At 33.2% G+C, this 11,279-nt stretch overlaps 1 protein-coding gene across 1 annotated transcript; it reads right to left on the reverse strand.

Moving 5' to 3' along the window:
- Positions 1-5,673: 5,673 nt before the first annotated feature.
- Positions 5,674-10,773, reverse strand: LOC142340103 (testican-3-like). The gene is made up of 2 exons (XM_075390528.1): positions 9,836-10,773; positions 5,674-6,247 (listed from the first exon to the last, which is right to left on the reverse strand). The coding sequence occupies exons 1-2, from the start codon at positions 10,529-10,531 to the stop codon at positions 5,942-5,944; spliced, it is 1,002 nt and encodes a 333-aa protein (XP_075246643.1). The 5' UTR covers positions 10,532-10,773; the 3' UTR covers positions 5,674-5,941.
- Positions 10,774-11,279: the final 506 nt, after the last annotated feature.

The raw sequence follows: 11,279 nt of genomic DNA on the forward strand, positions 1-11,279 counted from the left end.
ATTGTTATTAAAATTGCCCTTAATAAAAAGCAGTTCATTATGAAAATTTGGTTTTTAAGTTCGGTGTTGTCAGTGAGGTAGAGGTAAGTTATTAAAAATGCACTGGTATTGCGATAAAAAATCATGGTATACTGGAGCAGTTTAACGATATTGCTTTAAGGTGCAATTTATGCAAATTCTGTCTTTTTTATTTGCAATGTCAAAATCATAGCTGTTTCTTCGAGAAAACTCAAGGAAAAACGGAAATTTTTATTAAAAATATTTTTAATGCAAATTTCTATCTAGATCTTTGTCATCATTTTTGGTACATTTGTCACTTTTATAGATATTATAAAAATTTTTGTTCTACCGTTTTGCAGATGATTCTGCTTCTATAAGGTATGAAAACGGAATTTGGATTGTCAATAAAATTGCTCTCCAAAACCACGCAGTTCATTATGAAAGCTTGGCATTTGAAAGTTTGGTGTTGTTAGTGAGCGTATATAGATAAGTTTTCAAATAAAGTGCACTGGCATTGCAATAAAAAAATCGTCGTCTATCAGATCGATTCAATGATTTTACTTTAAAGTTTTTTATGCAAATTCTGTCTTTTTATTTGAAATATTAATCAAAATCATTTCCATTTCATCGAGATAAATCAAGGAAAAAATAGAAATTTTTTATGCAAGTCCCTTTTTTGCAAATTTCTATCTAGATTTTTCTTAGCATTTTTATTGATAATTTTTATAGCTTTTATAACGATTGGTATTCTACCGATTTGCAGTTTGTTCTGCTTCTAAATTGTAGGAAAGCGCAAAATCAGATTGTTAATAGAATTGCTCTTCAAAAACATGCAGTTCATTATGAAAGCTTGGTATTCGAACGTTTGGTATTGTTAGTGAGGTATAGATAAGTTTTGAAAAACAGTGCACTGGCATTTCTATAAAAAATCATGGTCTATTAGAACGATTTAACAATATTGCTCTAGAGTGTTTTTTATGGTACTTCTGTCTTTTTTATATGCAAAGTCAATAAAAATCATATGTTATTTTTCTCGAGATAAATCAAGGACTAAATGGCCGTAGAAAAACAACGTAGGTTGAGAACTACCATTTTGGGAGCGTCCACTGTTTACAATTTCTGCATTAGAGAATTTCAGTCCAAAAGGTCTGAATAATGAAATAAGTACTTAGTTACAGTCATCACTATCTATTATAGCGCATAATTGTATGTACTACTAATGTGAGGAAATAAGCTAAGCATTAGCTGTTAGTGCTCGAGCTATATCGCTAAGCATTTAGCCGCCGCGCTCAGCTGAGCTTGTTGTCGTTTGCTGCTATTCCTCTGCTGCTGGGCTTGAATTGCCAGCCAGTGGATTGAATCCTCGCAGAGTTGGAAAAAGTGCTTCTAGTACAAATTCACTGCTTTTTATAGTGATGGTTTATACTTTCTGCCAGCTGGCATAGACTGATTTGTTGATTCAGTATGTCGACATAGACTACAGCAATAGCACAGTAGGATTGCATCAGATAGCACTAAAAATGATTGATTTTTTTGTTTTGTATGTAGCACTGCTACAACTCACACAATCACATGGTATGTGAAAGTAATGATTCTCATCTGGTTGTCGTCAGGCAATCAAAGTTAGACCACACAATTCCATAAGGCAGATCAACAGAGGGATTTTGAGAAGAGCATATTTTACGTAATTTGGTAAATTCGACAATGAGCTCTCAATATCAACATAAAAATTATTTTTTTATTCAAGTGCGTTAAAGAAATTAATGCTAATTGAGACCCTTTTTTCGCAACCATGTAGAAAATCGTAAATCGTTTCTTGTTTTATGGCAAAAGATAATACTAGAGAATAATTTTGTTTCTCGTCATTTCTTTCAGCAAAACACCGATTTTAAATGTTCATAGAAAATTTATCGATCGGTTCGTTCTTTGTGGTCACTCAAGTCCAGGTTTGAACAGTTTTGGCCATCAGAGCCCTTGTTGGAACCTGGAGTATATGAAAAGACTTAAAATAGATCCAAGTTGGGGGTGAATAATGACTTAAATTACACGTTCGAGGACCCTTGTTATGGCCGAGGCTAATTATTTCCATAACTACAGCCTATTTTTAAATAGACAAAAATGAGTCCAACCAAACTGTTCCGCCAACATCTGAGTTCGATCTCGTGACGTTCTCATACCTTACCCCATGGTTAACTATTTTCGCTACAGGTCCTTAATTTATTAGGAAATGAAAACAAGACATTGCTATAGTTGACAGTTGCGAACGTATTTCGAGAACATAGTCCATTGTCCAACCAAATTCCAGGACACGTTTTTATTGTCTAGTCAAATTGGAGGACGGTTCATTTAGTTCCAGCCAAAGTCGAGAGCACCATGCAAAGTCCAGTCAAATTCTTTCTATAAACCTACTAGACTAGGTAAATATGTTCTCGTGTATAATGATGATTACCCGCTTGATGAATTCTCATTGGTAATTATTGAATATCGTTCTTATTTTTCAGAATTCCAATACATTGAAGTAAGTTCAAATTCTTTTGTAATTTAATTGAACAAAATATCTAACCAACTATTAAATTCGAGGGCAAAAACTGGTCCCGTTACTAAGAACGTTTCGCTTCCAAGGTCTAATGTGCCAAAAACTTTTTTTTTCCAGATAGTAGCGACTGACGCATTATTTTCCGCCAAGCACCGTTCCCCCGGTTATTTTTTTTTGATAACAAAAGGTTGTTTGTAAATTGTTATATGAAACGTGGTTGAAAAACATTTAGTTTGTTTGGCTAAATAGGTAGAAAATTTCGGCTATATAGGTCGAAATTTTGTAAAACAAGAAGATTCTTATTCAAATACCACAGTTAACAAATTGTGTTAACTGATTAAGCAAAGGTTTTGAAAGATCATTTTTGCATCAAGTTAATCTTTGACAATATGATGTCGAATTAAACTAAAATTCGATGGAAAAATATTGCGGATTTCTTTGTCAACTTCTTCATTTATTGCAAAATTAAACGTAGTGTCCTTTCAAATAAAATTTTCTGGTTTTTTTGCAGATATCATATATTTCCTTTTTACAAAAGGGTCCCTTTTTAGGGATAAAATCAGAGTTTTCGAGCATATTGAAACTTCCCTGTATTTCAGCTCTTTTTTGATGCTCTTAATAGCCATATTTCGACCAGACATAAATCAAAGAACGCCCAATTTGTAGTTAACTGCATAAATATCTCTGAAATTGCTAGTTGCAAATACAGATTAAAATGTTAAGGCTATTAAAAATTTATTATAAAAAGTTTAAAAATTTTGATAAGACTGCAGCTTTGTCAAAAATGAAATTTTGATGAATAAACTTTTTTCATAATAGCTATATATAGGAGTTGCATTATTAAAAAAACATCATCACAAATGAAAGTCCGAGGGTTACTTTTTCTCCATAACAAAACATTCAAGATATATGCCTTCAGATCTCAAACGCTCTTGAAAGTTAAACTCAAAAGGATTGAATTTTAGCGGATGCTATACATACCGCCTAAATATAAATTGTCAACAGCCGAAATTTTTTAAATTTACTTTTTTTCATTTTCCCAGGTCATACAAGAATTAAGTGTTCCGATCCCTCTTGAGGGGGGAGAAACTAAATACTAAAATGAGTTTTTTTGTTCAGACAATTTTGGCCAATCGATATATTCATCGTAGAGGGTTGAGACTGGTATCATTAGACAGCTCGTCCAGCGTAGAATATGGATTTAAAAAGTTTTTTTCGTTTTTTACAGGGAGTTATTGAGGTTTAAACTTCAGAGAAAAGTAGAGTGAATTTCGTTATTTCTATTCATATTTTCCTGAATTTTTGCCTAAAAATTCGTCAATTTTGCTAAACTTCGCTGAAATTCTGCTGATTTTAATTTTAAAGACAAAAAAATAATGTCGATTTTTTATTTAAATTCTTTGTCAAATATTTCGTTCTAAATTTTTCAAAATTCACACTTTTTTATTAAAAACAGCACGAAATAAGCTTCTTTAGTCCACTTTGGTTAAATTTGCCGGAAGTACATCCAAAAACATCACTAATGTATTCTTTGTAGACTCGAAAGGGGGCTATTTCTATTTCAACTCTCGTTGATAGAGCTCTGTTATTAAAATTTTTGCCGTTGTTTTGCTTGATGATTATCACTTGATGATTATCAAAAATGAAAATTAAGTGATTCTAATGGGCAAACAGCATTAGAAGGGCCAGTTTTGGACCAATCTTGGACTTTTACAATCCAAAAAGAGTTCGGATTGTAATCAATCGGTCTTTTTTTATTAAAGAAACCCTTTTTATTTTAATTAATGAACAAAACAGCTCAAATCAAAGCTCAGTAGTGATATGTCCAATTGGCTTCCTAAGCAGCTCCATATTAATGATTCTGGTTTTTTACTTCAAAGCGTATGGTCGTTTTGATTTTTCAAAAAATGATTTTAAAATAAAAAATGGCTCATTGAAATTTGCCTCTAATTTTTTCCTTATTTGGTCAACTTGTAGCTTAGAGTCAGGAAAGAAAGAATGTTTCTTTTTTCTACTGATCTAAAATTTAACCTGCTATTGATACTACTATATTTCACATTGTTTTCTATTTTTAGATGTTTGCCAATTTTCACGTTTTCTAGTTTTGTCAAATTATCACATTGATGACAGTTCACATATCGCATAATTGGCTTCCAAAATAAGACGCAACTGAACATATGAAAATCTTGAAAGACATAGATTATGGTTTTATCGGCTTTGACGTTACTTTTTTGAAAAAATTCATTTGATTTTTTAATTTTGTCTTTTATTTTGTTTACTGTGGTTTCTACTTAGTCGTTTAAGTCGTATGAAATTTCCTGCATAATGAAAAGTTTTATTTGCCTTGCCTTTAATGGTGGAAAAGATGGGTCAAGAATCTGATATTCGCATATAGTTGATGGCTGACTTTGAAAACAATTGTTTTCCAAATTAAAAATCTCTTGAACTTCGCAATTTTGTTCTTTTTATTGTCGAATTGTTACCTAGTCTCGTTAGTTACAGGGCAAGTATGACGGTATTGGTGTCAAACGAAGATGTAAAAAGGGATTGGTGTCACAAAGTCTAATGTTTTTCAAGACTTCATTGGGAAAATTACGCCATTTATGCTCATTTCATAGACAATTATGCCAAAAATGTGGATGAGCGGGGTCGGTACTTTATGTGCGATCGCACATTTCCGAGCCTCCTTGTTTATTATTGAATCGGTTTTCCAGAGCGTGAAAGGTGTCAGAACAAATTGTTCAATGCCAAAATGTCCACAATATTTTATCCTGTTTTCAAAATTATCAGAAATAATGATAAAATTCGTTGATTGATACTTTATAATGTAAAAAAAAACTATTTTTTTACCAACTTTTAAAAGTAACACTATCTAATTTAGGCATACTTTATGGCCCAAGGCCATGTCTCAGCGGACTGCGGGATTTGCTATTAAACTATCGCAACCAAACACATGTATCCACAGGTATCATAAATATGCTTGTTACACTAATACTACTAATTAGTAATCGATTTATTGAATCATCAGATCGAAGAGAATTAATTATGGATATCTTGGCATTTTTGGTTTTTGGCACATTGGTACTTTTGACAAATAATTCTCTCGTAACCACTTGATCAACGTTTTGATAAAAACGTTCAGTTTTAATAAAAGTTTTGTTAAACACATCACAGACTAATTTTAATCTAATACTAGCCGTTCAGCAATACAGTTACTGACAAACGACTGCATTCCACGTTTGTTTTTGAACATTTTTTTTCTTTACTATCAGTGATGGAAACTGTCATATCAACGACAAAATTATTATTCTTCATACTACAACATAATACATAATTTGTTTGCTATGAGTCTTGTAGCGAAGACTTGGGCTAGGAGAAATTTGGTCTGGTTTTGCTGAAATCAGTTCAAAAATGGTTCCAAGGGCCGTCGTTAACTTCTTCAGCCCCCCTTTGAGACATCTGCAGTTCCAGATTGCAATCAGTTCCACTATTGTATGCATCGCTAGACACAATTTCAGTTCCTATTTCGTCCACGCACCAAAATTTCTGCTTGTAACTTTGAGTCGGCAGAAAGTATCCATCTTCATTGCACATGGGCACGTACGCGTCTGGGTAAAATTGCCCGACTCTGATTTGGGTGCTGAAAACTCCTCTGTCTTGAAAGGGTTTTGTGTCATCAGATTTAACTGTTACAGGTACCGCATTTCTAGCCTAAAGCGGAAAGTTTTTAAGATTTGGTGTATGTCGTTAGTACTATCGGTAGTTGATTGATTCAAACTCTTCTAACTTGGGCTGACTTTTATAACTAGTGGAAAGAAACAATCGTGATATAACAAGATCATTGACCATCAAAATCAAATTTTGGAATTTTAATTTCCGAAACTTATTAACCCGGATTACTCATCATTAAAAATTCTTAGTAGTCATAGTAAGTCATATATGATTCTTAGTAATCAAACAAGTTCTTATAAGATTTGTATGAACTCTTGTTATTCAAACAAGGATCATATAAGATTTCCTAGAAATCATACAAAAATCCTACGGAAAATTTCAAAACGTGAAAATTTCCATTTTCTATTGAAGTTGAGGAAATTTCTTGGAAATCATGCAAGGTCATGTATGACACATAAAACACTGACTGGTATCAAAAGTTCTCGTATAATGTAGTCAGAGGACATATTAAATTATCATATCGCATTTCCAATCCACATTTGATAATTTGTGTGCGCTGAAAGAATAACTATGCAATTTGAACATATTCATAAAACGAACTTTGGTGGATCACAAAGTGATGCCAAGAAAACACATAGGTGATGACTTACAAAATAAAAATAAAAAAAACAAAAATGGTCGAAGGATTTATGAAAAATAGATATATGATTTATTGGTAATCATACTAGGTTAATATATGATTTCTTGGTACTCATACAAGGATCATGTATGATTTCTTATTAGTCATACTAGGAAATACGTTATGATTTTTCTGACATCATTTATGATCCTTTTATGACTGCTAAGAGGTGGCGACACGGGAGCTCCCAATAGTTACTACAAAAATATGAAGCAGTGGCAAGTTTATGTTTTCCGATAAGACGCCTTTTTCTGCCATTTTTCTCTCCACTGTTGCTATATGCTGAGTGGCAAGCAGATAGTGGCGACAAAAGAGGCTAGTCTTATCAGCTACACAGTGGTGTAAGTTAAGCAGCTGTTGCAGATTTGATAAAACATTACCACTTGATTATCATGGCCCTCTCGAATTTGTTCAACAACTCTGCCTGGCCTTGGATTTTGATAATATCCCTAGCGTGATAACAAAGTTTAATAAAATTTATTCTATTGCGAGAATCATGTCCCAGAGCAATGATTGGAAAACGCAGGAAATAACTGGAAGAAACTCAGCGTCAAGTTGTTACAAATTAAAAAAATCAAAAGCACGTGAAAAAGACGAAAAATGATGTTCAAGGGCAATTGATCGAGATTAAAGTAAATAAAGAGAATGAAAATGAGAAAAAATGAAACTTGGAAAGAGAGCTCACGTTTTTAAGAACTTTTTTGCTAAACAAGAAAGTCGAATTTAAGCTATTTTGTTCAAACCTAATGTTGTTGTCACGTGTGAGAGTATAGAGTCCCAAATCGCCATATAAATAAGAATTTTACTTTGGATAGAAAACATAAATGTGAAAAACAATGATAAAACAATCGCTTAAATGTGTTTTATACTGTCAAACGTTTGCGTTTTTCCTTAAAAAAGGTCCTTATAAATTAAACATTAGTTCGTTCAATTGAACACAGTATTTTATTTAAAAAATCAAAAAAACTCTAGGCAAGGTCACGATCATTTTGTTTATTCTTCAGTCAAATTCACACCAGATCCTACATTTTTCCTTGCTAAATTTTGGTAATGCCTCTCACAGTCACAACAATGCTCAGGTTAATTCTGGTATTTTTCACATCAACATTCCGCGTATTTATGTATTTCCTCTAGTCAAAGTTCGTTATAAACTAGCATTTTGTTGGCAATAATCATCATTTGGTTCCCGGACTGAACTGCAATTCACGATCAGGATCAGTTTTTGCCCCGTCTAATGCAAGTCTACATGCACATATCAGTACTGTGTATGTCTGAAAACAAATCTGCAAGTCTGACAAGTCTTTGCCAAGACTTGGATTACACTTGCAAGTTGATTGGGGCAGGAAGGCTGAGGGTTATACGGCTATTTTTGACCTTTTTGATCATTTTGGACGTTCATTTGACTATTGTTGCGTTTTCCCGGCTATTTTTACGGTAATTTCTGACGTTTTTTTACACTTGCCAAGTCTTGGTCAAGACATGCTTTTCGATTTGCACGTGTTAGCCAAGATTTGCATTTATACTGACAAGTTTAAAAAGTGACTTGATCACAGCGCTGATACAGTACAGATATAAAACTTGATGTGCATAAAACTGATATTGACTTGTCGTCCAGTCCGGGTTTAATTTCAATAAAACAGATCATTGTATGAGTTCTAAGGCCCAAATAACATCAAAATAGATTTTATTAACCGCATTCCATCTCATGCCTGCTTTCCACTATTGCTGCCAAACAAACAAGAATTTTTACACCAACACACATCTCAAAGCAATTCAGTGGACATGATTTGAATTTCACATAAATTTGTTGTTGAAACTGCATTTCAACCTTCAAATAGATCTGAACGAGAAGTTACTTTGGATGCGATTAGAAAAAACAAAACCTACTCATGCTGAGCTACTTCCGTATATACTACATTCATTGTCTTATTTTCAGGTTTTTGGTAGGATTCAGAAAAAGCTTTAATTATCTAAAATGTCAAAACAAAAAATGAAATTGAAATATTGAATTGAACAAATAATCAAGTAATCATAAAGTTCACCCAAATAGAAAATCGACTTGAAGAAGTTTAAAGTAGTTGAGAATGTTTTTGCGTTCAAAAAGTTTTAAAAATTTAATCAGAAAATAGTTGTAAATGATAGTATTTATATCAGATCCACATGATGATTCACACAAAATTTTTGTTGTCCTTAAAATGAAACAACTGAAACTTTTTTGTTTTTTGATTCGATAAAGTAATTTTTTGTTCGGTTGAATATCGTAACGTCTACGAAAATGCATTGGCAAATTTTCTCACGTCATGTCATTATCATGACTTAAATTTTAAACAATTGTTTTTTATTGAAAACATAACAATTCTCTCGAAGTTTTTGCTGAAATTGCTTATTTTTTTTAAATATAAATTACTTAGAAATCAAATATTGCATCTAAAAATGTGGTTTTGTAAAATGAATTTAAAAATTTGTACCTTTGGACATCATCAAAATATTTTGACAACATTTTGAGACAATTTTGCCTATATTAATTTTCCTCTAGCAGACCTCGACTTAAACAACTCACTTATAATTTAGTGGATTTGGTCAACATCGATTACAAATATAATTTTAAGGCAAAACCAGTCTCATGAAAAGACTTTTTCAACCAATTAGCTCACAATACATTGACCCATACAATTCTATTTACTCAAGCAAAACCCCATCGTATGTTTTGGGTCGGGCAGTTCATTTTGTTTTGCAAAAATTTGACCAAGAACGATTTTTTCCACATTTCGAGGTCATAACGTGTGTTTTTCTGCTACCATATATTGTAAAAACTGTAAATTAAATTTTATTAAATAAACCCTGCTCAAGATAGCGCAAACGTTAGTGCTATTTTTGCTGTTAACTGTGTTTAAGAAATGTGCAGTTGATTTAACTGAACAAAAATTAGTGTAATATGGGCAACTTACCTTATCACATGTAGGCTGTCCATCCCTGAAACAGTAACACCATTCCACAAACGACAACATCCCGTTCTGATTTAGATCACACTGTGACACCATCTCCACAACACAGGGGTCATTGAAGGTCAAATAAAGGTCAATGATCTCTTTCTCCTCCACGAAGCCACTTCGATCAAAGTCCAAAACAGAGAACGCCCACTTAGCAGAATACTGACATTGTTGGTGGACGTAACTGAGAAAGAGTTTGGGCAAATTGTCGGCTGAAAGTAGCAATTCTGCGAAATCCTTCGAGCTTCTTTGGTGAAAATAAGCGCTAACTTTTTCTTTCGTAGTTTCAAATTCGCAACGTTGAGAAGATTTTGACAGGTCAAATTCACAAGGGCATTCTTCGTGGCATTCGGCGTAAACCTCTAACCCATGCAGGCAATTTTCTCTCTCCATCTCACAGTGCGAGTTGAAATCTTTCCCATTTGAGGCGCATATTGGGTCGGTAACATTACAGTTATATTCGCAATTCGGGTTGAAATCCGAAAGTGTCTCGCGACATTCGCCGATTACGCATTTTTGCGTTTCGGGGCAAGGGTTGTCCTTATTGCACTCGATCGCTAACGAAGGCGACGAATGATCAATTTCTCTGCACGAAATTAGCTCAAAAATGTAAACTAACAAACTTAAAACTTTCAATGTGTAAAATTGCGCCATATTTCGGGTGTCTTATGGATTACCTTTGGGTCCAGGAAATGAAACACAGGCTATGAGAAAGGAACATTTATATGTACATGCTTTGCGCTACATGGGAGAGAGCTAAGTTTCAGTTTAGTGCTATACTCTCAAATATATAAACATTAATGAAGAAAGTCCGTATAATTATATCAACAAAATTTCTGGATTCACACGTTTAAATTGTACATGCCTTAAGGTGATTGATATACAGAAATTCAAACCAGACCAATTAACCTACAAGTTTTGTTTAGTTAGATTAATGCTAATAATCAACTCTGGCCAGTTGAACAGAATGTATGTTATTGTCTGACTCGTTCAATTAATAAATTCTTCATAAAAGTTTGTGGTTTTAGTTTATTCTTGTTATTCATCAGTTCATTGTAAAATATATGCAATACTTTTTTAATAAACTAAAGCGATGCTATGTTTGACATGTGCCTTTTAATCAGCTTGAGACCTTCTCTCGAAGCTTTTTTTATTCTTGCTAGCTATACTTAAGCTGTGCTCGCATTAAAAACACATTAACATGATAGAATTATAAAGGGGCAGGAAGATGCTAGAGAAACCGATTCTAAAGTTAGCCATATTTAGTCATGAAAGTTAACAAAAAAAAAGATTTTAATTATTTTTCGCAAATACCTGCCAAATAATTCAGGAACACTGGAACAACTTCTCGTGCGCATCTTCAACTTCTTCATGCATGTGATGCCTTGAAACTAACCATAAA

The sequence above is a fragment of the Convolutriloba macropyga genome, chromosome 5 (genome assembly GCF_964194025.1).
Source record: "Convolutriloba macropyga chromosome 5, txConMacr16.3, whole genome shotgun sequence".
NCBI lineage: Eukaryota > Metazoa > Xenacoelomorpha > Acoela > Convolutidae > Convolutriloba > Convolutriloba macropyga.

What these genes read in the sequence shown, in the direction of transcription:
- LOC142340103 (XM_075390528.1), bottom strand. Translation starts at nt 10,531, where the DNA reads ATGGCGCAATTTTACACATTGAAAGTTTTAAGTTTGTTAGTTTACATT. An exon ending in GACAGCCTACATGTGATAAG is followed by an intron (nt 6,248 to 9,835) that starts GTAAGTTGCCCA and finishes TTTCCGCTTTAG; the next exon opens with GCTAGAAATGCGGTACCTGT.